Source organism: Simochromis diagramma, unplaced genomic scaffold (assembly GCF_900408965.1).
Source record: "Simochromis diagramma unplaced genomic scaffold, fSimDia1.1 OVJJ01000171.1, whole genome shotgun sequence".
NCBI classification, from domain to species: Eukaryota; Metazoa; Chordata; class Actinopteri; order Cichliformes; family Cichlidae; genus Simochromis; species Simochromis diagramma.
Window position 1 is genome coordinate 472,499 of NW_024387222.1, and position 26,615 is coordinate 499,113.

The 26,615-nt window shown below is 41.6% G+C and overlaps 1 protein-coding gene across 1 annotated transcript in view; it reads left to right on the top strand.

Moving 5' to 3' along the window:
* Window positions 1-26,615, top strand: part of LOC120746560 (collagen alpha-1(XIV) chain-like) — a 160,301-nt gene that overhangs the window by 19,443 nt on the left and 114,243 nt on the right. The window contains exons 6-7 of the mRNA XM_040051980.1: window positions 3,063-3,206; window positions 5,759-5,842. Of these exons, the coding sequence (XP_039907914.1) occupies window positions 3,063-3,206; window positions 5,759-5,842 (228 nt within the window). The remainder of the gene's footprint in view (window positions 1-3,062; window positions 3,207-5,758; window positions 5,843-26,615) is intronic.

Sequence of the window (26,615 nt, forward strand, 5' to 3'; positions counted from 1 at the left end):
AAACTCCTCAAGATGGGTGGTGACCATGGTGGCCATTTAGAAGTCGGCCATCTTGGATACAACTTTTGTTTTTTTCAATAGGAAGAGGGCCATGTGACACATCAAACTTATTGGTAACGTCACAAGAAAAACAATGGTGTGCTTGGTTTCAATGTAACTTTATTCTTCCATGAGTTATTTACAAGTTTCTGACCACTTATAAAATGTGTCCAATGTGCTGCCCATTGTGTTGGATTGTCAATGCAACCCTCTTCTCCCACTCTTCACTGATAGCAACACCGCAGGAGAAATGCCAGCACAGGCATCCAGTATCCGTAGTTTCAGGTGCTGCACATCCCGTATCTTCACACCATAGACAATTGCCTTCAGATGACCCCAAAGATAAAAGTCTAAAGGGGTCAGATCGGGAGACCTTGGGGCCCATTCAACTGGCCCACGACAACCAATCCACTTTCCAGGAAACTGTTCATCTAGGAATGCTCGGACCTGGCACCCATAATGTGGTGGTGCACCATCTTGCTGGAAAAACTCAGGGAACGTGCCAGCTTCAGTGTACAAAGAGGGAAACACATCATCATGTAGCAATTTCAAATATCCAGTGGCCTTGAGGTTTCCATTGATGAAGAATGGACCCACTATCGTTGTCCCCATATACCACACCAAACCATCACTTTTGTTGTTCCAACAGTCTTGGAGGGATCCGTCCAATGTGGGTTAGTGTCAGACCAACAGCGGTGGTTTTGTTTGTTAACTTCACCATTCACATAAAAGTTTGCCTCATCACTGAACAAAATCTTCTGTGTGAACTGAGGGTCCTGTTCCAATTTTTGTTTTGCCCATTCTGCAAATTCTGTGGCCGATCTGGGTCGTCCTCGTTGAGATGCTGCAGTAGCTGGAGTTTGTAAGGGTGCCATTTGTGAGTAGCTAATATCCGCCGAAGGGATGTTCGACTAATGCCACTCTCCAGTGACATGCGGCGAGTGCTACGCTGAATGAAGCTAGGACAGCCACTGATGTTTCTTCATAAGTGACAGTTTTCTTGCGTCCACATTTTGGCAAATCCAACACTGAACCAGTTTCACGAAACTTAGCCAGCAGTTTGCTAACTGTAGCATGGGAGGTGGGTGGTCTCGTAGGGTGTCTTGCATTGAAATCTGCTGCAATGACCCGGTTACTGCGTTCACCAGAAATCAACACAATTTTGATCTGCTCCTCACGTGTTAACCTCTTCGACATGTCAATGGCTGCGAACAAAGAGAAACTTGTAAATAACTCATGAAAGAATAAAGTTACGTTGAAACCAAGCACACCATTGTTTGTCTTATGACATTACCAATAAGTGTGATGTGTCACATGGCCCTCTTCCTATTGGAAAAACAAAAGTTGTATCCAAGATGGCCGACTTCTAAATGGCCACCATGGTCACCACCCATCTTGAGGAGTTTGCCCCCTCACATATACTAATGTGCCACAAACAGGACTTTAATATCACCAACCATTCCCATGTTATTACGGTGTATCCATATAAATGGCCCACCCTGTATTGTAGCGGTACAACAGTGCTGGTGCCAAGTCAACTCAGTGGTTTGTAAAATTTGGGAGTAGAGAAACCTGAACAACATAAAGTTGTTTTTTAGTCATAAATTTATCAGTCCAGAGATTTACATCTGTTTTTAATTTTTACTTAATCGTAACAATGACCTCATCTTAGAACAAATTACAGCTGTTACAGAAAATGAAATGTACTTTTAAGCTTACCTGTTCTCTTTGCCCTGTCGGGCTCTTTCTGCACATATCTGAGCCGTGTGTTGTATTACCAGCTGTGTCCATGAACATGTTAAATGTAAAAAAAAAAAAACATTTCTTATAATGCACATCTGAAACACACCTATTGATGTGGATGGATATCTAGCCTGAAAGTTTAATTTAAAAAGTTTTGAAGCTCTGCAGTGATCTCTATGCTCCTAAACAGGCGTTGTGTTAAATTTAAAACATAACTACATGGAAATTACTGAAGTTGTGCAATATCTACAAAGTGATTGTCACATTATGAAGGAGGCTGGCACTGAAAATTATTCTGCCAAATGTACTTTAATTGTAAGGTTAGAGTTACAATAGAAAGAAAATGAAAGGTAATGAAGCGTTTTTTGTATTTAATTTGTTTTTGTGCAGCAGAGTGAGGTTTTTGTTCAGCAGTCTTACTAAAGACACTCGACACAACACAGAATCCTCCTGAAATTCTCGATAATATACTTTCGCTGTGTGACCGACAGTCTTGTTGTCCAAAATGACACTGAATTGTTTTTTCTTGACACTAAAAAGGTCAAACAAAGCCAGATTTCTATTGCATGCAGTCCGACCGCTGCTGTCTACCTGTGTGAGGTGATTTATTGATTTAGCTATGTTTTATCTTCACTGGTTTAAACACAGCCTTAAAATTCAGGTTGTGTCGTGCTGTGAATAAGTCCTGGGGGATGAGCTCGTACCCTCACCGACTGATAGCTGCACGGACATCTTGTGCTCACAGTGTTTGTGAGGACAAGATGCTATCACTGTTGAATTAACACCATTTCTGTGGCAGCTGTTTTGGACAGATTTACGACTGATTTGATAAATCTTGGCATATCTTTGGCTTAACCCTCATGCCTACCATGGTCTCTGTATTAAAACGACTGGCTAACACCCTGCTTATTCTAAAGTAAATGGTCTATCTTACCCTATGGTAGGTTTTAGACAATGAAAGTCATAAAACTTCAGGAAAATGTTTACTGAGATGAGACTTTGAGTCATTTTCTCATAGACCTCTATATTGTTTTGCCAACAGAGGTTTATAACGGCTGCAGCTTAAAGAAACTTAACTGAGACTTTGGCTTCACTTCTCAGATCCAGAGGCTTCATTGGTTTTTATCATACAGGGTCTATCAGTTGACTTGAATGCATGTGGGGTTGAGGTTTAACATACAAACAGAAACAAGGAGAAAGGGCCGCACACCCAGAGGGTGGGGGGTGTGTTTCTTGCTTGTAATTATCAGTCTTAAGTGTTTGTGCTTTTTCTTTAATAGGCGGAGAGCAGAAGGTGGTTCAGGCATCAAAGCAGGAAGCAAAACTGGTCATCGAGGACTTTGATCCTTCTAAAACGTACAACTTTAAGATCATTGCAGTCCATGAGGGGCAGGAGAGCAAACCTCTTCAGGGCAAACATGAAGGTAAGAGAATGACTCCACTGATTATTAAATCTGTTGCTTCAGGGATCCTCCAGCTGATTTCTGATTGGACAGCTTGATTGATGTAATTCGAGTTGTAAAATTAAGAGAACTGAAACGTCGTCACAGTCGCACCAAATCAGACAGAAAACTGCCTCCGAGTTGATTACGGTGTGACACCAAATTGCACTTTTGGCTCCAATCAGTGATGTGACAGCAGGTGCTTTCCATCAGCTGTGATTGGCAGAATACCTGCTGTGACATCACTTATTGGGGTGTGGCGACAAGAGCACACTTTAGTTTGAAACACTACAGACCAGTGCAGCAGCTCTCTTGTGTAATCTTGTGTTGTGAACACGATCAAAACATGTGCACCCTCATCCCGACCTCCTTTGTTCTGTAAGAACTTCTTATATGTTATTTAAGCTGCATTGTTGGATCCCAAAAGGTTCTGTTCATCTGGACGTAGCATTATTGTTGGAAGACGAGAGCAAAGCAGTGAAGAATTCAAATAGCCACCTCATCTCAGTGTTTCAGTTTTGAATACAGAGCTGAGTGTTTACTTAGTTTCAGTCATTGACATTCAGCGACCTGCTGGTATTTACTTGCTTTCATGCTGTGCTTTAGGAAAACAAAGCTTTTAAACCTGATGCTGAATGTACATATCCACAGGTGCTGAGTGTTTCCAGTATTCATGTCAGGCTACAAAAGCCCTTTTGACTCAGCATTTAGAATACCGCTCTGCTCTTCAGAGCTGACGAAATGGCGTTATATAACTGTGTCCTGATGTCTTCGATTCACAGCTCTGACTAATGTTCTGTTGTTGCACTGAAACTCTGATGTTTTCACCAGTGTGATGTTCTCATTATAACCAAACTCTGCCCCACGTTGGACTCGTCTGTCCAGAGAACATTGTTCGGTCTTGTGGGTTGTTCAGATGCAGCTTTGCAAATGTGGCTTGTTCTTTTAGGGAGAACAGGCTTTCTCCTGGGAACCCTTCCTGACAGGCCTTCACCTGTTCAGTCTTTTTCTAATTGCACTGTCATGAACATTTAACATGTTAACTGAGAACCTAAGAGTCTGACATGTAGCTCTTAGTTTCTCTGAGCATTTTGCAGTCTGACCTAGGGCTGGGCGATATGGCCTAAAATCCATATCGCGGTATAATTTGAAGCATCTGCGGCAACGATATATATCGTGATATACAGTGACTTGCAAAAGCCACTGTATTCTTTTCTTCTGTATAACATATTTTACACACTAAAAGGCACACTTAAAATCCTTTAATTTTCTCAAAAAGCATCTTATAATCCTGTTCACCTTGTGTATGAATTCTGGTTGTGCTCACTGACCTCGAACCGATTTTATGTGGTACACGGCGCACAGAAATCTGTCAAAAAATGTTTTAGTGTGACTTTGGTAAGCTATGAAGGCGCACCGCTTGATGGATTGTTGGAGCATTACTGCTGCCGTAGTCAGGAGCCTCGTGGAATAATCTGGGTCCAAAACTCCGTCGAATTCAGGTCCCAAAGTCAAACGAACACTGTGGCATCACTGAGAGTTAAAAATCAGTGTTGCTGCTTTACCAGGTGTAACAATTAAGTTTAACATCCAGGCATCCATGAAAACAGAATTTATTAAATTCGATGGAGTTAGAAGTTAGCAGGAAGTTAGCGGAAGTTAGCTCGCTAGTTTCCACCTAAACATGACATACCATGTTCTGACTGAGAGATATCTGAAAAAAATTCAAACGCACAGCTCTGTTATCACTTCCAACATAAATGAAGACAGAAAACTAAACAGCAGTGACGTTTGTAGGGTTACTGAAGTTGGACTAGCTGGTATATAATGATGTGCTACGTGATCGCTAGCAAAACAGCTATGTTAGCATAACATTTAGCATGGCATGATGCTATACACGGGCCAAACTTCAGTCAGGAGAACAACTGAGATAATCCATCCACAATACGAGGTTAGTCATTAATATACTGCAACAACATGGGAATAGAGCAGCTGCGAGAGAATTCAGCATTAATGAATCAATGGTAGGGAAGTGGAGGAAGCGCAGGTTTTGGCTTTTCCCCATATTCCCAAAGTGCTTCATCTCTTTGGTATTACTGTCGCCGGCATAATTTGCAGTTGTTTGCAGCCGCTGCAATGCTTTCAACCAAAACAGGCGCAGCTTGATGATGACACCATCAACATGCACTATCGTGGTAGAGCGGTATAGTCAAAATCTCTACCGTTGGCCAAATTTATACCGTTTCTACCGCCCACCCCTAGTCTGACCTTTGGTTGAATGTAATAGAATGTCCACGCCTGAGGAATCGCACAGTTGGATGCTCCAGACAAGCAAACCTCTGCTTTTATAGAGGAACTCACACCTGCTGATTATCAGACAAACACTTGAATTTGAATGACTGGCTGCTGCGAAGGTTGTGTGTATTATTTAACACATGTTGTCATATGTCGATGCACACATCGAGTCCTAGGCTTCTTCCAGTGTCCTACAATTCGTTAATGTTGTTTTTTGCATCATGTGTTATATCTTCCAGCTCAGCAATCAGCTGTTGAAATGGCTCCATCCCAAGGGAGAAAAAACGGCAGCGTCACACAGGAGAACAATGAGATCTCAGAAGGTAAGATCTTCAACAGGGAGACGGGAGATGATCCAGGTGAACAGACACAATGAAATGATAAAGATACAGCCGTCTGCTGAAAGTCTCGAGTTGTCTGGATTCAAGACCAGTATGGTGCAGTGACAGAAGATGATTTGCTGAAATACCGTTACAGGAAGACAACCTGCTGTTCCTCAAGAACAAGTTTGAAGAAGAGCAATTTTCAAAGTATCTTGTAACACATTCAGGATCAAGATTTCATATTAATGGAAGATGTCGTCACCGACCTTTTATGTCACAGCTGCTCTTCTTCTGGCAGTTTTAAACAGATGCCATGCAGGAAGCTTTCGTTTTAGTAGCTGGAGATTTTGAAAGAGAAGAAAAAACGACTGACACAAAAGCAGGTAAGTGTGAAGCTGCAGGGCTCTGATTTTTGCCACAATGGTGGTGCGGCTGAGTCACCGACTAAATCCTGATCCGTCCATCCATTTCAACAACACCGCCGTTTCACGATGTGTCAAGATTACTGTTCTGTGAATGTAATACTTCTGCAAATTGCACAGTGATTGTCAGTGAGACATACCCAAGGAAATGGAGGGAAAGGAAATGAAATGGCACAAAAATGGGAATTTAAGCAAGAGCCTCCAACAAACAGGAAATGAATGGAGAGAGGAGTGCGGTAAACAAGCCAATTGTAATTTCTGGTAAGTGGCGCATGCTGAGGCAAACAATCAGATGCCACAAAAAGGAAAAAAAATCTTTAATCTCTTTACGTCCTGCAAAATGCAGGAAAACTCAGTTTTGTTAGAGCTGTAATTCACATTTCTACCTCAGAAAAATTGAACTCAGAACTGTTCTTCAAATCTTTTTCTCATTTTAAAGATGTTTTTGTATTCCTGTTGTATTGTGATGAAATAATGAGTATTTTTTATTTTATTATTCCTGTGATTGCTATGCTGTGAATGTGTTTAGCACAATGAAGTGGATAAAATATAATAGGACTGCAAAATTGGAAAAAGTCTGCACACTAGTTGGATCAAATGTAAGACAAAGCTTTGATTCAGTTATGCAGACATTTGCCTTTTTTCATATTTATTTATTTATTTATTTATTTATTTATTTTTTAATATGGATGTGTGAATGCTCCTAAACAACAGATGCAATAAACCTATTGTCAGTGTAATTGGGTGAGCATTGTTCTTTAAATCCTGCAGGATCATTCCTTTGCTGTGACCTGATATTTTGCTGTGTTCCTTTGCAGCTTTTCAAAATGTGATGTGAACACTCGTGTGATTGGTTTTGTGTTTTGAAGACCAGAACTGAAGGAATGATGTCAATGATGGTGGGGTGAGACTTGTGGCAGCCGGTTAGACACCAGTTTAAAACCCAAATTACAGCTTTTGCTTTCAGAGTTGTAACAATGGAGAAAAACACTTGACATTTCTTTCTTTATCTTTCTTTCTTTTTGAACAGCTAAATCTATGCTTAACCACTTTGTGCATTTTATCTTTGTCACGTTTTTTTGGAGCAGGTAAAATTGAATCTGTACAAAAAAACGAAAAAATATTTTGCAACGAGCTCTAACTTTATCACTTCATCCTTTTCCATGAATTCTTCAGTAGGACTTTTTATTCTCCCCTCTAATCTGTCAGGCCTCTGGAGGACAGCTTTGCTGAACTGTTTGTTGTTGTTTTTTGTCTAAAGTTGAATGCAGTTCTTGGCTTTCTCATCTTGCAGCTCATGTTGTTTGCAAGGATGTAAGATCTGATCCTGGTCGTCACAGAGTGAAAGAATGATCCTGGTGAAATCTTTGGGGGACATTAACTACAAGTAAATATAGAAGTGTCATACGCCCGAGTTTAGTACCACAGAATTAAGAGCTCCGTGTTACTAAGGGTTTACAGCCAGCATTGTTGTGGTTTGTTTGTTGGTTTGTTACAGACCATGAAAAGAGGAAAAGGTGTTAAAACTGTAGCTTACAGCGGCGCTGTTATGCCAATTTCCGTTTTATAGTGTGATTCTTGGACTGTGCTCAGCATGATTGGCACAATACTGGCCCTCCCAGTTCATCCTCTACCTGAGACCGCTGTTCTTACACCCTGAGCTGTAGCTGATGTGGAACGAGAGCGAATAGCTGCTGTCTGTGTAATGACCACTCAGTGAGTCCTCATCCAAACTGTGCTCAGGGTCAGATTTGTTGTTTTGTTGTGAACTGTGATGGATTGTGAGTCGGATGAGCTGTTACACACAAAAGTGTCATATTTATGCTGTAAATGAAACCACTGAGGTTATTGGGACATGTAGGCTCAAATCAGTGAGGACAGCTGCTTCAACACTTGGACAGCACGCTGGTTAAAATGATCGTGTGATGCAAATTTGCCTGATGTAAAGCGTGAGGGCCCTTGTTGCATGGCAGGTGACTTGAAGTGGATGCTGGACTTTGCAGACACTGACTTGTCCTGTTCAGTGAGCGATATGTGGAGATGGTGAGGAACAAAGGTGTTAAGTACAGCCAACAAATCGCTTTTCTCTGATTGTTCATTTTCTTCTTTCTGCATCTGTCATGTTGCCAGTTTGAATTCTCACCTCATCCTCATGTTAAAATAAGACGGGATAAAAGAGTTACTGTAATTCATACGGTGTTTTGGAAAATGTGTCGCATTATTCCACGGGTAGTCGGGTTGATGCAGGTTCTCGTTTGTGTGTCTTTGGCTTTACTATTTTTCTTTCTGTATCTCACCTATGACCTCTTTCCCTTTGTCAGGCTGTCTCCTGCAGTTTACCATCAGTAGAAGCTCTCAGTGGATAGTATAAGAGTGAGAGTGAGGTGGGAGTAAGTAGAGTAAGAGTCGATGGTGTTTGTCAAAGATGCCATGGTGCAGCATGTCGAATGTCCTCGGGTTCGGCAAGAGGAGGAACCGTTTGGGTCATTAAAGGAAAGGAAGAGGAAAGAAGGTGACTGAGCTTCAGTTATGGACTCAGTCTGCTCAAATGAAGTTACACTTACAGTTTTGCAACTACAAAATTAACCAAGCGATTGTAGTGAAGAGCGAATTGAGGTGATCGAGATGATCTGTGTTCTAATCCTCACCTATGGTCACTGAGAAAATGAGGTCACAGGTACCAGCATCAAATATGAGTCTGTGGAGGCCCAGAGTGAGGCTGAGAACAAAGGTGCTGAACCAGCTGCAGTGGTTCAGGCATCTGATGTCCTGGCTGCTTCCCAATGGAGACCCAGGGTTACACGTTGCTGAGGGAGCTGTGTCCTGTCGACCTGGGAACGCCACAGAATTCCCTGTAAGAAACTGAAAAACATTGCTTAACCTCCTTCAACACAGCTTCAGATAGATGGAAGAAATGCGGTCTGAGTGATGTGTCACAATTTATGCCCAAAAGGATCAAGACATTTGCATTGGTCTGTACACGAATCTAAACTTGGTTCCTGTCCTCTGATCTTTGTTGTTGGCACTTTGACTTATCGGTTACTTTGTTTTCAGTTGCTTGTTAGGTTAGACGCAGAGACTCCTCGGTTAGGTTTAGGAAAACCTGTGAATTTAAAACTCAGAGTAGCAGAAAACAGGCAGAAAAGTCCAAATGCGTCTGATTTATGTGTAAACGAAATGCTAACAATCATTCTGACCTTTTAAATCTGACTTAATGAGTCACTTATCACAATTAAATCAATTAAGCTTCTGTCAGCATAAAAATGTCTTTTAAGCATTAAGTGCACCCTGGCTGTTTTGTCTGTTTATGTATGCTTACTAAGAGCTGCAGGCCCAACTCATGAATACAAACACTGAAAAACCAACTCTACATTTATATGCCATCAGTCTTTATGCTCATTTGATCATTTGTAATGGTTGGGTTTGTTTTTTTCTGGTAATGAGTGAGAACTCAAATAAACCTGCAGTACTGCTGCAGTGAAACACACTTTCCCCCCAACAACTTCTCCATGTAAATGTCCTGTATTTGTAAAGCGCTTTACACATGCAGCAGAAATGAGCAAATTAACCTGATCGTTCTTTCTCTTCTAGCACAGTCACTGTCACAGTTTCATGTTTTAGTGCAGTTTAAGGTTGCTGGGAGCCGTAAATTTATTACTTCTGAATATATTTTTCCAAGTTTTAATAAGAGCTCTGCTTTTTCTCTTAAAACCAAAATGTCTGAGCTGGTGGAAATGTTTGTTTTTGTCTTCTGTGTCGATTTAAATTTCTCAGTATTTTTATGGTTGATCGTCTCTGTGAAATGGCATATCTGCTGACTGCGAGGCGTCTTTTATAGTCAATAGATTCAGCTAATACGCCTAATATAACTGACATTTGTGTGTCGTCTTGGTGAAGTGCCCTCAGTGCTGATCCCATCTAGTCTGCTTTTTATCAAGCTGTGTCGTGAGCTGGGTAGCTTCTCCGCACCTTTTTAATTTAGTTCCTTATATTTTTTGTTATATGATCAAACTCAGCTATGTTCCAGGCAGATCAACAAGTCAGTGTCAAAGTCATCAGCTCCACATCCACCTGGCAAACTTCATTATTTAACTTGCTTTACCCCAGCCACAGTCACTAAACATCTGCAAGCCAACTGGCAACCCACTTCCACTCCAGCTCCTTCTTTCTGTGCTATTAACAACTGAAACAACGCCATGTCTGTTCTCACTGGTTCTCTGTGGGGGTCTTGTTGCTGGTCCTCAGCCTTTGCATGTATGGACATGGAAGGATGAGGTGGTGGGGGTCGGGGTTGGAGGTGGTCGCACCCTTTGGGTCAGTGCTTGTCTAACAGACGTACTTGACCCATACAGACCCACATTTAAGTGCTGATTGTTTGAATGTTTTCCATCTCTTCATGTAATTCTTCTGATTATTTTATTCATTATTTAATGCCAAAGGACTTTTTATAGCGTCTTTAGTTCATAGAAAAGATGGGATAGTGAGGATGCTTTCAGAATTTATCAATTGAATTCATTCAACGTGCACTAAAACATAAATCAATATTTGTTGTATTTTTCAAGGTGCTTGGCAGGTAAGTCGTTCATCATCTTGGAGAGCGTACGTCAGTGCTTCTGTGGGTTTAGTCTGTCTCCGTGTCTTCCGTCTCTTCATGTAGTTCCAGACTCCATGATGTTGAGATCAGTGCTCTGTGGGGGCCAGACCATCTGTTGCAGGGCTTCCTGTTGTTTTTGTCACTGCAAGTTTGTTTTCCTGCTGCAGAATAAATTTGTACCGGTTAGATGCTTTCTTCTGGTGCTGCAAAACAAATAAACCATAAATCTGAAATGCTGAATATTCAAAGTAAATATTCATAATTAGCCTGTGCGTGTGGCGTTTTGTGGAGTAGTTTGTTTGTGTACATGGACAGGACGTGGCTTGTATCATTTGCGTCTTGTTGCACGTGTCACAGCAATATTTGATGCTGAGAGACAACAGTCATTTTTTTTATTTTTTTTTATTTTTTTAAAGAAGGACCGATTCCACATTTTGGTGTAGGACAGGTGGAGTAATTCACGAGTACACCGGCCTGCATGATGAAAAATCAGGCTTAGCCAGTGCAACTGAACGTGACACTAAGAGGAGCCTTTACAAGCATCTATGTGTGACGAGCTGGAAGCAGAAGGAGTGCTCAGAGTTTCACCATTGTAAGACACACACACAGACACACACACACACACACACACACACACACACACACACACACACACACACACACACACACACACACACACACAGTATTTGATGCTCTCGGAGTAGGAACATGTTGCCCGTTAACGCATCTGTACCTGGATTTACTTGGATTTTGTAGAATCAGTCGTGTGTTTGTGTATCTCAGGTGTGTGTTGGGTTTGAGTGTGCGTCATCTGCTCTAACTCGCGGTGGGTGGATGTGGGTGAGGGTGGGGGTTGTGTGGGTAGAGAAGAGCCAAACGCTGATTAAAAACACTGAGCTTTTTATACGACTCCAAATCACAAACAACTTCTTCACCCCCTCCCTCCAAACTCTCACACAATCCTTGAAAACTCCACAATCATCACCTCCACCTCTCCTTTTCATCAGCCCTCCACTTTCTCTTTGCCGAGTGCTATCTCTGGTGGAGCAGTTATTTCTCTCTCATCTCTTTTTCTCATTACTTTGTTCGATTTCTGGTCCTTTTTGGCTTTTTTTTTCTCTTTGTCCCCTCCCTATTGTCCTTAACCACCCTGTTCTTCACTTTATATCTGAACTATGACCCTTCATCATCACTGTACCTATTAAGAATCCCTCCTTTACAGACCTGAAACCCACACCTGTAGTCTCTTTTGCTTGTTTGTGCCTGGTGGCCATGTTTCTACATTCAGAAGCTGAAAACATGGAGGATTTGTTTTCTTCTTTCTGACTGCTGAAATCAATACTGCATAGATATGTATGCTGCCTCTGGTAATTAGAATAAAACCTGCAGATCATATTCTCAGCGTACGTATATGGCGTCTTCATTTTCCTGGACTTGTCTGAAATGTGTGTCCTCTTTTATTACAGTTTGTCTTCCTCTCTTTTCACCCATCTCGGCACCATTTTTGTTTCCTTCCACCCTTTTCTCCCTCTTTCCCCGCAGCTTCACCTCTCTCTCTCTCTCGTTCTGCTTTTCCATGCTCACAGCTGATGCTCTCCTCCTTGCCCACACTTGCTGAATACCTCAGCTATAGCCTCACAGGCCTGTTCTTGGGCTCCTGCCTTGCTGCTGATGAGACCTTTAACAGCTGTCTGCTTGCAAGGCTGTCAGTCTGAAGCTTTGGCTGCTTGTTCATCTGCTGGTGTTGTTTTGTAGGTCTTCTCGTCTTCACGCTTGGCTCCGCACGGGTCCCCTAGGTGGTCACAGAACATGTCTTACTTCCTTCTAAGACTGGCAGGCTCTACATGTCTTAGAGGAAAATCGAAAGCTTCAGTATTTCAGCCCTGTACACCTCAGCGGTTGTCTTAAAGAGTTTGCAGCTGGTCTTTGACAGAAGGTGGTGGTTTTAATTAACTTCACGGCAGATACAATTATAACTGCGGTTACTAAGAAAACACTTCCTGAAGCACGGCGTCCTTCTCTGATGTTCACACATCTGATTCAGATAATAATAATAATACTGAGCAAACCTCAGCAGATATCTGATGCATATAAAATACACAGCCACTGTACAATTGTTAAGAATGGAGAAATTGGCTGTAGGGACCCACTATAGCTCTTATTTCATGTTATTTTCTGAGTGACCCTCAGGTGGCCGTTTGAGGAACTGCAGCTTCTTTCCTGAAGGTTGCATTTTGGGCTTAATTACGCTGAAGAAGGATAATTATAGAAATATCCTTTAAGAGTGAGTTATTATAGTATGGTCCTCATTTCAAGCCTTCCTAGGAGACGGGGTTGTTTAATATTGATGGATTTTTTCCTCTGTATCTTGCAGCCATCGCAGGTTTGTATAAAGGTGATATCCAGCTCTTTTATGCTCGTCAGTAAAAGCGCTCTCACTTTAGAGAAAGCCTCCAGCTATGCACCTTTTTAAAGACACTGAGAATTAATAGAAATAATCCTCAGTCTCTCGTCTTCTCTGCATGTGCAGTGTGTTAGGAAAGCCTTTTTAGAGTACAGCTCAGTGAGAAAACGCTACGTTGGCTTTGAGTCTGTTTTTATCAGCTTGACCTGCAACAGTTTGTCGGCTTATATTTCTTATAGTTTATATTTCAGCATCTCTGAGTGTCTGAGCTTCCAGGTAATTCCAGCTCATCAGATAAATGTTTTGTGTGCGTTTAACTCTCGTCTCATCCGCCCTCCATCGTGTGATGGATGTGGAGTGTAATCTGACACGACCGCGCTATAACTCATCGGATCTGTTGCTTCGATGTCAGAGCGCCCAGGTGGCACCCACAGGGGTCCCTGCAGGTCGGCACATACATTTCACTTTCCTCTTCGTTGCTCTTATAATGCTCTGCAGTATGAGTATTCTACTAATAAAAATAAAACTGTGTTTAAAACATTTTGTAATGATCCCTGTGACGTCTGCTCTTCGTTGCCTGATCCTTGTTGTTCCCCGATGATTTTTCGGATGCAGCTCAGCCGTCCACCGTGCAGCAGCAGCATTTAGGTTAATAACCTCACATAAGACCTGAGTGCCACATCAGACGGTTTAAATAATTAATCAAGTTACTGCTGCTGTGCATTTATTACACGTAGCCTGCGTCTCAGTATGAAGACGTATCTGCAAATGGTGCTACTTTGTGACGGCTGCGTCCACTTTCTGTTCGGTGGGTGTAAATCTGAAGAGGAGTGAAGAGTTTGGTGAAGCACTGCCTCTCACAATAATCCAGATGCTTTAATGAACTCAGCTCTACTTTATATTCCTGACAGTTGAATTTATTGATTCACTTGTTTTTTTTTTTTTTTGTCTTTTCTTCACTTTAAGTGCTGAAAAAAACAAAGAAAATACAGACGGGTCAGTATTTGCAGTGAATCCAGTCAAATACTCTCAGTTCTGATGGCTTTCCAGGGATAGCTCAGTAGGTAGAGTGCTGGCCCCATGATCGGAAGGTCGGTGGTTCGAATCCACTGAACTGAGGTACCCCAGAGCAAGGTACCGTCCCTACACAGTGCTGCCCACTGCTTCACTGAGCGAATGGGTTAAATGCAGAGAGGAGTCTCCCCACAGGACTCAATAAAGTATTCTTTCTTTCTTTCTTTCTTTCTTTGAGGAGAAAAACTATCTGCAAACACACATTTTTATTATTATTTTATTTACGAGTTGTTATGTTATTAATTCAGAGGTGTTATTTTGTGAAAGGTGTGATTACGGTTTCAGTCTCTATGCGGCCAAAAAGAGTGTTAAACTTTAGTTGGTGCTGTGTGTCGCTGTGACCGGCTCTTGTAGTGACTTCCACGCTTGGCCTGCAGCCACCTTTAGGGTGGTTGTTAAAAGATTTATTACAGCAATGTCCCAGTAACCCTGAGGAGCACAGATTGTGACAAAACCGATGTCATAGTTCAAACAATATAAGAAACTGAATCCAGGGTCCGTGGGTGAGGACGCCGTTTGTGTTCCAGTAATAATGTGTTTATGGAGGGGAGAACACTGTACGTGGTTTAATCTATAAGCCACAGCACGTATATTTTTAAGAACCTGTTGTTGTTGGTTACATTATAACTAAAAGGTCTCGCTTTTTTCTTTTAATATAAAAATGAGAATGAAACATCTGTGATAGGTGGCTCCCTGCTGAAAACTGTATGCACATGTCTCACCTTTATCTCACCTGCAGCAGGACAAGTTTTTATGTTGAGGCTCGTCTCCTGTCGAAACTACCAGGAGGCAGTTACACGTGTGACAGTAAAAGTACTTCTGAGGACACACACAGACAATTAAGCTTTAAGGCACTGATTGAGGGAGCAATGCAGGAGTGTCAACAGCGGCCTCGAAACTCCTCGGCGCTGTGAGCCGTGCGTTGGTGTTCATCACCAGTCTGACAAAACGGCACTTTTTTACTAAAGTGACCAAAACTGAGAACAACCAAACTGTGACATCTGACAGTTAACATAGTTCACGCTGCCACTTCTGCAGCTGCCAGTCGGACTTTGCCTGAACATGTGAAAAAGGAACACATGTCACATGCTGATAATAGCATTCTATTGTGAGGCGTGTGCACGCTCTCTTTTTGCTGTCCAAGTCGCCTTTTCTGTTTGCTCGCAGAACAAACGGGCTGCACAAACACAGGTACAGTCTTGACACACGCCCAGAGATTTCTTTTGAAGAATGGATAAACAGTAGGACTCGTGCCAGTTGCCATGGCACAGTTTATTGTCTGAAGGCCCATATGTTGGCTGCTGGTTGTTAGTTCTTTGCATCATTCTGGGATGGAGAGTTTGTGCTTTTAATTTAGTGAATTTCAGACAACTTACACTCTAGATGCTTTAAAGAAAACCAAACTGGTTCAAGCGTGTCTGTGCATTGACTTCTGCGTTTTAGCTGTGCTTTTAGATTTTGGCAACAAAGTAACTGCATGAAACTATACTGAGCTCTGTCTTTATTATATCAGCCTTATATCCTGATACACTATCTCACTCAATTGGAATCCAAATTATTCACATCCATGGTTCAGTGATCCAGCTGAATGAGCACACACTGCCAGGATTTGTCTGAAGACTGTCAGTCTGACTTACATCACTGTCTTGTTGCTTTAGTCTACTCACCTGTCCACAGAATAGTGGCAGGAAGGTGTGTGTGTGTCTGTGTCTGTGTGTGTGTGTGTGTGTGTGTTTTCCTGCATTCCTTATCTACAGTTTGTGAAGCTAATCTCCTGAAAGGACGGGAGATTAGCAGGAGGGCAAATACTGATTCAATAAACCATAAATCACACACACAGTGCTGCTTACCTTTGTATAAGAAAATGACACCTTTTAACTTTTCTTTCATGCATGTAGCCATTAGTTCAGTTTGTTTCACTACATCTACACTGACCATCAAAATGAACTTGCAGAGACTTGAAAGTTTCTGCAGACGAATAATCTGCTTCAGTGTTAAGAAGGACATTAAAGTGTGTGCATCTTAAGCTAGGAGTCCTCACTAGGTAGCATGGCAGCGTAGCAGCTAGCACGCTCATGTCACAGTAAAGTGAGTCAAACCTCTCGGTCATCTGACTTTTCTATTGGAGTATTCATATTCTCCTTGTGCGTTGTAGGTTAACTGCTGATTCTAAATCAGCTGAATACGGGGATGTAACTTAATGTATGTAAGTTAACTGTTTCCTGTAATGTAAAACATGATTTGTGTGTGTATAAGGGAGATATGATCTAAAGGTTCAGCTATAGTGCTGCTACACCTCTCCCACACTTCAGCCAGCTGAAAGCCTAGCTCATCTGAAATCACATTTTTGGACTTCTAAGTGATACAAACTGAATCTCCTCCGGTGTGTCAAAGCAACACTCCTTACCTCATTTCATTTTGTTTCCACCTTAGGCCATCAGATTAGAACCAACTATCTCTAGAGACACTATCTCTACTTTGGTTCTTCTGGAGGTTTCTTCCTGTTAAAGGGAAGTTTTTCCTTCCCACTGTCACCAAAGCACTTGCTCATAGGGGGTCATATGACTGTTGGGATTGTTCTGTTGTCTTTGATAGTATTGTTGGGTCTACCTTACAATATAAAGAGCCTTGAAGCAACTGTTGTTGTGATTTGGTGCTATATAAATAAAACTGAATAGTTTTCTTCTGAAACCATGGATGCTTCAAATCCCAGTGTAGCAGGACAGCAGTGAGCACAAGGAGAGATGTTTGAAGGGAAAATATGTCACAGTTAAAACAATTGTGTATTTGATACTAAAGCTCGTTAGTGCATCCATCTTCCACAAGCTTTCCTGCATACAACAGCAATGCTAACAAACCTGCACCACTTACAGGAATCTTGTGTTTGCTTTAAAAATTGAAGTTAAACCTGAATGCTGATAAATGGGGGATGTGGAAGATGCTTGGACAGCAGAATATTATCCTTCAGGAGGCAGATTGGGTGTTTTATTAAATGTGTAGTGCTTCTGTCCTGGCTCCACGTCACCGTGTCCTTGAACAGGACACCCGACTTTAATGACTCATTATGGTTTGGCCAGTGCTTTACATGGTTCTGCAGCGTCCCTGAAATAAGTGCGTATGTCTGCACCAATGCAGCCAATTACATTTTAATGCTGTTCATAATTTTTCCCATCTAAATTTTCTGTCTGACTTCATGTCCGTTTTTGTAATAGGATCAGTTCTAAATGTATATTTAATGGCATCACTGAATCTGTTTACCCAGTTATTCCTCAGTTATTCCAAAGACTTTACTCCTTTTCTAACTGGACGTTTCATATTTTGATTTCGTCTCAGAGACTTTGAACGTGTGGCATGGACCAGCTTGACCCATTTACTGAGGTGTAATTCCTGCCACGTTTGTTCGGCTGCAATAATTCGACGTTGTCACAAAAAGATGGACAGGAATTTTGACATCACAGCTCTCGATGTCATTTTGACATCACATAACACGGATGTCTGTGTGTCTGTGAAGGACAAAATAAAGAGCGTGTGACAGAGAATTCAGTTAATGAATTGTGTACTTTTCTAACATGTATCGATCCAGCAGGGGTTGTATGAGCAGTATTTTCTCTAACTCAACATTCAGCTTTTCTGCTTATAATTAAGATTCATTATATTCAAATATATAATAAGGTGAAAGCAAGATTTCCTCCTTAATTTCTCCACTTTTGCCTGATTTTCAAGCTTTTTAAATTAAGATTGGAGACGTAATGAACCCATAGACCCATTTGTCTGGGTTCTGTTTCGAAGCCTTGTCTTTAGCATTTTGGCCTCTCTGTGGCTTTTTCAGGAGCCAGAACATATTTGAATGTGAGGCGGATGGGAAATGTGAGCAAGCCTGCAAGTTGCATCCATAAACAGTAACGGTGCAACACAAAGACACAGATGCCTCCTAATTTGTGGTTAGCAAGAGAAAAATAACTTCACTCACCAACACTTGAGCGCATGACTTTCTTTTCGTATTTTTCAGATAATTCTGTTAAGAATTAAAACCACGAACACGAGAGAGAGTTAGAGACTATGAGCGCCTGCAGCTGTTTGTATAATGCATGGATTGAAGCCTCAACACAATTTGAATCGACAAGTTAAAACAAATCAATCTGCAGTCTGTAGAAGTTTAGACAAACCTTTCATGAAACTCTGGAATCTTTTGGTGCATCGTTTTTATGACTCTGCATCTTTTTGCTTGATCTTTACAGTCTTTGCAGCATTGAATGTCTGATGGATGCACTTGGTTAGAGATTGTTTTTGCAATGCACGCATTAACTGATCAGACTGTTTTATCTCATTTGGTTTAATCTGGATGTCAGAAGAAAAATCCAAAATCAAAAGAGACATTAAATGTTAAAACAAAATTCATATAAGTGGGAAAGAAGTGAAGCTTCAGTGTTTCTGTGTTTAGCATCTTGAGTCCAGTGAGGCAACTTGAGACACTTTTTCCCACATAAACTACGTGAAGCAAGCTTTGCAAATTTTCAGATGATACACTTGGTATAACTTGTATTTTTCTGGGCAGATCAATTCTCTGCATCGACGAACCAAAGTGAGACGGTCGGTGTGGACGGATAGTCAGGCTTGGGTAAACAGCATGAAAAGTGAGTCATCTGCGGCATCAAACAGCTGCACGCAGACGGTTTCGATATGGATCTGCACTGTTGCATTTGTCAATACTTTGACATGTTGATGTGGATTCGTTCATGTTTTTGTTTGATTTTGTTTCTGGGCACAGGTACAGAAAATCAGGCTGTAATGTTCCCCATCATGGTCGGATTTGGGAAAGCGTTCAGTGTTTTCAGTGTTGATGAATCTCTGGAAGCGTTTGTTCTTACTGGGGGGAGGGGTTACACGGAGTTATGAGGCGGGCGTACAGGGTCCAGTGAGTTGGTCATTTGGACTGGGTGGGGCTTGTTATTTTACTCGCACGACTGCCTTACAGTCAGAAATGAGCAGCTTCCTGATTTAGATAAAAAGCTCAGATATGAGAATAACTAAAGCAAACAGGTCAGAAATATGTGACGGATTTCTTCCCTGTCGTTTATATACTCGTGCACTCAAAATATGTGTATGTGAGCAGAGTTTTAATCAAGATGATTCATCTCTTAAAGGTTGGAAAAATAAATGTTATTTTTCAGGTGATTTATCAGTTTTTACATCAGCATGTAGAAGGAGCTGGCCTCTCTGGATCTATAAAAGTGTAATCAGGGTGGAGACGTGGGGTTTGCAGGTGGGGAAGCCTAAGATCCTGTGTAGCAGTGCAGTGGGAGGAAATGAGTCACTTAGAATTGAACTCCATAATCATTTCTGTGTTTTTATAATGGGGCTGAAATTGGCTGACCTGTGCTGTTGAAGTCCAGCGCTGTTTGTGGATTAATGCAGTCAGGGCTCATGTTACAAGAGAATTTTAACCCTTAGCCATTATAAACCATTAGCCTTTATAAATGACTAATAATGGTAACAAACTTCTTCCAGAATCAAAGAAGCCGTACATTCCAGTTCAGAGTTATTTCAATGATGTCTTATAACGTATCTGCTGCTTCCCAGTACCTAACCTGGCAGTGATGATGGCTACCAGTCTGCTATGCCCCATAATACTACTAACTACCCAGTTTAGCCTGCATCTGCCCAGTAAAACCTTTAATTTTACAAGATAATTGAATTTCCCTGCATTCTGAGTCAGACTTGGAGACATCTTCAGCAAACATCTCACATCAGCGGATTAAAAAAAAACAGTTGGGACATTTCATGTAAGTTCAGCAAATTATATTTTTAAAAAGTTGAGTTTTGAACAGTCCTTAGTTTTTCTTATCTTCCTCTCCTATCCTCTCTTTCTCCATTTCTGCGAGTTCTTATCACATGTTAACCTTTGTTTTTCTTTCTATGTCAAAAGACACAGTTTGACAAATTGCACTGAAACAAAGAAAAACTTATTGAACCATCAAGGTGAACCAGCCAGGCGTGCACCACTCCGGTTAGGCTTTGCAGATTGACAGAGCTGTGATTGGCCCTCTGAAACAAAGGTTTAAAGCCTGCTAGGTATTCTGCATGTGATCATTAAGGTCCTTCTACTATCTGCTTCAGTCTGATTTAAAACTAATATACAGTTATGCTGATAGTAGGTTTCATGTGGGAATGTGTTCCATACGAGATAATTGCATGAATTGTAAAAGCTGCACTGTACTTAAGGCTAAGTAATTATGCCACATGGGTGTAATTATTCTTATTTCCCTGTTGTTGTAAAACGTGTGCACGTGATTCATTAGCCATTAATAAGTCTGGAATTGGAGGCTGAGATAGCTTCAGCACACAGCGTCCTCCAACTGCATGAAGAGGACTCACACAGCAGCTTTAACAACAACACAGTAATGTCAGTCTGCAGTGCCACAAATAAAGATGAATGATGAACCAGTACATCAAACGTGGAGGGCTCTTGGAAGGCCAGAGGAGAAGAGATGTTGATTTAGTGAAATTGGAAAGGGAGGGAGAGGAGGGTGGTGGTGATGTGGGTTCAGTGCAGATGAAGCTCCATCGCCTCCTATTTGACACTGTGACAACCTCATTTAGATCTGAGAGAGAAATGAAGGGACGCAGATGGAGGAACAAGGAGAAGGACCAGAGGACGGCTACATCACAGAGCCAGCTGCATGGAAATGCTTGGCGTGGGTTTTGACATCTGGTACTCTGAAAGAGGAAAACGAGGGAGCAAAAATCTTTGTCTGCACAGATTTGCCATAAAAGGCTGCGAGCTGAGAAACGGGCTTGTTTGTTTATTGCATTTCTTATCCATATATATTGATCACTATTAACCTTTGTGTATCCGTGTCATTCAGTGTAAAACGTCCATGCGTGGCTCCAGTACAGCCTTTTCTCCATCCTGGCGTCTCCACCGTGGGAATACAAAGTAGCATATCTGTCAATTCCTCTAATGATTTTCTGCCTTTTTTGTTTGTTTGCTTCAGTCTCTGTTTCCATGCTGTAAATATCCAGTCAGCTCGTCTCTCCCTCTGGGTGTTTTTGCACTGACTGTCAGTTTGTTCTTTCCTAGATTCAAAAAGGAGAAAAGACACTTCATCCACTTCTTTCTGCATCTTTTGTCTCGCTCTCTGGCTCGCTCTGTTTTTGTCTCAATAGGGTTCAAACCCCGGAGGTGTCGAGTCCTGTTCAGTTTGTGCTGCTTTATGATTTGTTGTCTTCATGCTTTGGCTCAAATGTTCTCTTTTCTCCTCCTTGTCTTCCCTCTCTCATTATCACCTCTTCTTTCACTGTCACATTGTTGCTGCCTTTATATCTCTGCTGCTCTTATCTTTTCCCACCTGTGTTCCTTCCTCCGTCTTCTGTATATTTCCTGAGCCTCTCCTCACCGGATTGGTACCCAGCATTTTAACCTTTAACCTTTCTCTTGCCAGCTTTCTTTCTTCGGTGTTTTCTCCCTTTTGCCATCGCTTTTCTTCACATATTCCTCGATGATGAGGCTCTTTACCTTCTCTCTGTTTGACTGGCAGATGATTCATATTCAACCTCGTGTGCTTGTTTGAATAATAACACATTTTCTCCTCTGTCTGTCCACCTTTCTCTGCTTCCTCTTATTTTCTCCCCACATCACTTGTTTGACAAACAACTCATCTAATTTGCTTTTTTGTGTGTGTGTTGAAAATGACATCAGTGGTCAAACTTCTCCTAATAAAAATAGATTTAAACACGAGTATAAAAGGCCAACAGCCACTGTTGGCCCTGCAGAGACGAGCTGCTGCTGCAGGGATTATAAAACCAGCACTTGGATCTATTTATAGCTGCTGATGTTGCTACAGTATTTGTACAATTACATCGTTATTCCCAAATATTAGTATTGGGTAAAACTTAATTAGAGCCCAGTATTTGAATGGAAGTCCAAACACTTGTGATCGTTCAGTTAATTTTCTTTGTCTCAAACTTTGAGGACATCAAAGCGACAGTTTAAGGATATTTTAATATTATAACCACTGACTCGACCACTGTTTTCAGAAATACAGCCACAAACAGCACGAAGGTAACTTGAACTCGGTGTACAGCGGTTAACGATGCTCCTTTTGTCGGCTGAGCTCTGAGTGCAAAGACTAATGAAGCTAATCTGTTTGTCCTGGTCACACAAACACTGCTTCACACGCTGCTGTTCCAACAAGGAAACAAAAGTTAAAGAGGCCCAATTTCTGCTTCCACATTTCACTCTCAGACCTAATGAAGCTGTAGAGTCTGAGAGGTGAAGCAGTCCACCATCCTCCGGTTCAGTCCTTGTTTAACATAAACTGGCCTCGGTGCCGCTCCTCACTCACCCTCTGCCCTCAGTGTTTGGAGCTTTGTCTGAAATCAGTGGAAATGTACACCAATGCCAGAAAATGACTGATGGCCTTTACCTTAGAGATGCTTGCTTCAGCTGTGATACGGGAGTGTGTCTATATGCTGTCACAGAAATAAATCATCTTTAATTTCATGATAGTTTCATTTTAGTTTCGTTTTAGTGGAGAGAGAAAGCGAGCAGCTGAACATGTAAATGATTTAGAGGAAGTGTGGGAGGAAGTGTGGGAGGAAGTGTGGGAGGAAGTTCCGTGGTCAGAGGAAACCAACAGTGAACTCTGGCATCAGCTCGTCTGGCGGAAGACTAATGCTGAGCATGACCCCGAGAACATCTTCCCCAACACCGGAGCATGAAGGTGGACTCGCTGTGCTTTGGGACTGTTTTTCTGCTGGTACAGAACGATTTCACCACATTGAAGGTCCGATGGGGTCATGCGCCATTAAAATCGTGGTCGAGGAACTCCTCTCATTCAGAAGATGGCTCTGATGGCATGACAGTGATCCAAAACACCGCCAAGGTAACAACAGAGTGGCTGAAGAAGCACATGGAGGTCGTGGAGTGGCCTCCTCAGTCTACAGACGGCAACCCTGCAGAAAACGTGTGAGGGAGCTGAAGCTTCGAGTTGCCAAGCAGCAACCAAAGGTTTATTTAGAGTTTGTGTAGAGAGGAGTGGCCCAAACCCTCCTGTGGTCTGAGCAAACCTGGTGACCAACTACAAGAAACATTTCACTGCGCGTTCTACCAAGCACAAAGTCACATTTTGTTTTGGGATCAAATAATAATCTCAACTTTTATTAAATCAATTCTTTGGCTTCATGTTCTCTCCCCGCTGAAGTGAAACTACCATAAATATGGAGCTTTTTTCTCATAACAGTGATGCTTTATATATTTTAGCATTCGTGAAATGTCTGAAGCGTTTCCTCTGTCGTGTCACTGCAGGGTGTGAAAGTATTTTTGAACAAACACACACTGACACACATTCACCATCTGTGTTATTTATACCTGGAACATATCGGATTTAACGTTTATTATTGTGACCAATCGAAGGACTTTTGTGCAGGTTTTACTTTCTCTCTTTTTCTTTTTTTACTTTGTAGTTGAAAAAAAAAATTGAGCAAACGGAAGTGACACTTCCGGCTTGTTGGAAAAACAGCTGCAGTCGAAGCCACAGTGACTCAGTGCTGCCTGTCTCTCACACACTGTACTTCTCAGTTTTGCTCTTTCTGCTGCTGCCGAGTGTGTGCAGCTCGGCGTGTGTGTGTGTGTGTGTGTGTAAGCCTCGTGGGACTTCCTGTTGTTTCAGTTTCTCTCAGTCTTGTGACGGTGCTCATTAAAGAGCTTCAGGTTTTCTTCCTCTTCGTCTCTCATCTTCTGTCTTTTGCTGTCTGTGCTTCTCACATCTGCACACACAGACTGTCTTTTACAGCTTCGTGTGAATTCAGTCCCCGGCGGTGGCAGCGTACCCGTGAAGTTAATGTCAACAAGAAGTCGCAGCAGCCCTTTGGTGACAGGTGTGTTGTCACCTGTTCAACCTGCGCGCAGTGAGGAAAGTTCACTATCACCTTATGATGAGATTAGATCAACTTTAACACTATTCTGTCTTCAGGTAACACTGAAATCGAGCTTGTCTCCTTCTGCTGAGAAGGGAACTGAAGAGGAAATTAAACCGTGCCGACACTGTTTGATAAACAGGTCTTTCTTACTGTTCATATTCTTGTTTCTGAACACGGATAATAACGGTTCTAGACTTTTGGAGTTTCAGCGGTAATGAAGTGTTTGTAGATTTATGGGTCGTGTTTTTGGAGCTATGCTCTTTTTGCCCCAGTTTGTGTGACTGCTCACTTCCGTCAGTGTCTGCAGTGGAGGCTGAACGTGTGGTGATAGCCCAACCCATAGAGCCACAATGCCCACAGTGACAGAGGAAATGGTACAAAACAAAACAGCTCTTCTTCTTCTTCTTCTTCCTTTGTTTGAATGTTTCACATTTGAATTAGAGATGGACCGATCCGATATTACATACCGGTATCAGTCCGATACTGACGTAAATTACTGGATCGGATATCGGAGAGAAATAAAAAATGTAATCGATCCATTAAATATCAAACAAGCACCTCACAAAACTTGTGACACAGTGTAACTCGGCTCATAACCGTAGCACATTGCAGCAGTGTGGTCACGTGATAGAGCGGCTGTGTGTATTTGTAGCCTCAAACCAGCATTTCATCTCCGAGGAACTGATCCCAGAGAGAAGTAAAGCAAGTGTGCAAGTTCATCTCTGAATGTTTGTAAAGCATTCCCAGGTTAAGCTTAACAACTGATATATGGAGCGACTGCCCCTCTCTCTCTCTCTCTCTCCTGCTGCTACTTCAATCTTGAAACTGATCAATGATCAGCTGATCGTGTCTCTTCTTTGTTTTTGGCCCACTTTGCACCAGAAAGAGGAAACCAGCGGCTGAACAACAGCAGCACGTTTAAGCTTGATAAGCTGTCATTAGAATTTATTTAATATTACTTTCTACACCAGGATCTTTTTCTACAGCTGACGGCTGGTAACTGTGCAGGGGCGGATCTAGCAAAGTTTAGCCAGGGGGGCCGATAGGGCATGAACAGGGAAAAGGGGGCACAAAGACATACTTTTCTTTCTTATTCTCATTTAAAATGTCGAGCTTTTAATAAATAATTATCTGACACCCAAAGTTTTAATCTGATGTAAAATGTATAGAAGTCCATTACTGTATATAGTAACTATTAAGTCTATTATAACCTAGTAAGCTATAGTACTTTTTCCTTTGGGAAGGTACCATCTGTGCAGTCTGCAGTTCTGTTGAAGAAAGATGTTGAATCTATTTAATGATTCTTGAAATATAATTTATTTCTGTGCATTTTTCCACACTGCATCAAATTAAAGTTGATTACATCGATTAAGCATCATGAGGTGGGGGGGGGTGGTTCCCTATTTTCTTTTGCTGGGAGTTTGCAACCCTATTAGTTAGGTTGCTTAATATTTCTGCTAAGTACTCTTTAAAATACCAGAATAGGGAGGATGGAGCAGGTTTAAGTTTATTAGATTGATCAGTTTTGCTGAACTATGAAATATTTTGGGTGCAGTGTGTTTTTTACATACAGGTGTAACAGAATAGCTTTAGTGTTTTGTTTTGTTTTGTAAACTTGAGTATGAACTTATACAAAATGCACCAAGATATTAAAAAACAGTTTTATTGATTAGAAACACACTATATCGGATTCATATCGGTATCGGCCGATATCCAAATTTATGGTATCGGTATCGGACATAAAAATGTGGTATCGTGCCATCTCTAGTTTGAACCAGTGTTAATAATGTCATAACAGGAAGCTAAAATGAACAGAAGTTGAGTTAATCTAGTAAAAGTCCCGACAGCCTGCAGGTGCTGCGTCAGAGTGGTCACGAGCAGAGATTAAAGTGATGTTTCTGCAGCTCAGTTAGATGCTGAACTGCTGTGACTGAAACTTTATGTCTGCACCTGAATGCATCACAGGGATGAGAAGGAAAAACAGTGTAAGCGTGATGTTATTATTTTCATATTATATACAAGAGTCCATGAACCTGCCCAGCAGATTTAGTTGTTCTGGAAAGTTCCGGGTGCTTTAACCGCAGGTAATGAAGGAGAACTGGAAACCGTGGAAACCTTCATTTAGTTTTAAAGTCTTTAAGTCTAAAGATGTGCGACTCATTGTGTGTCTCTTTGTGCTTCAGTGCAACCTAAGCTCAGCTGTTATCACTGGAACTACAACAGAAGATTGTAATGTCTTTTTCAGACATCGTAACGAGAACATATCGTACGACGTCTGCAGGTTGTGTGTCCACACTCATCTAGTGTGTGATTCTGTAGAGAGGGCAGTGGGCAGCTGTGGGTTGTTTTTAAAGCCAG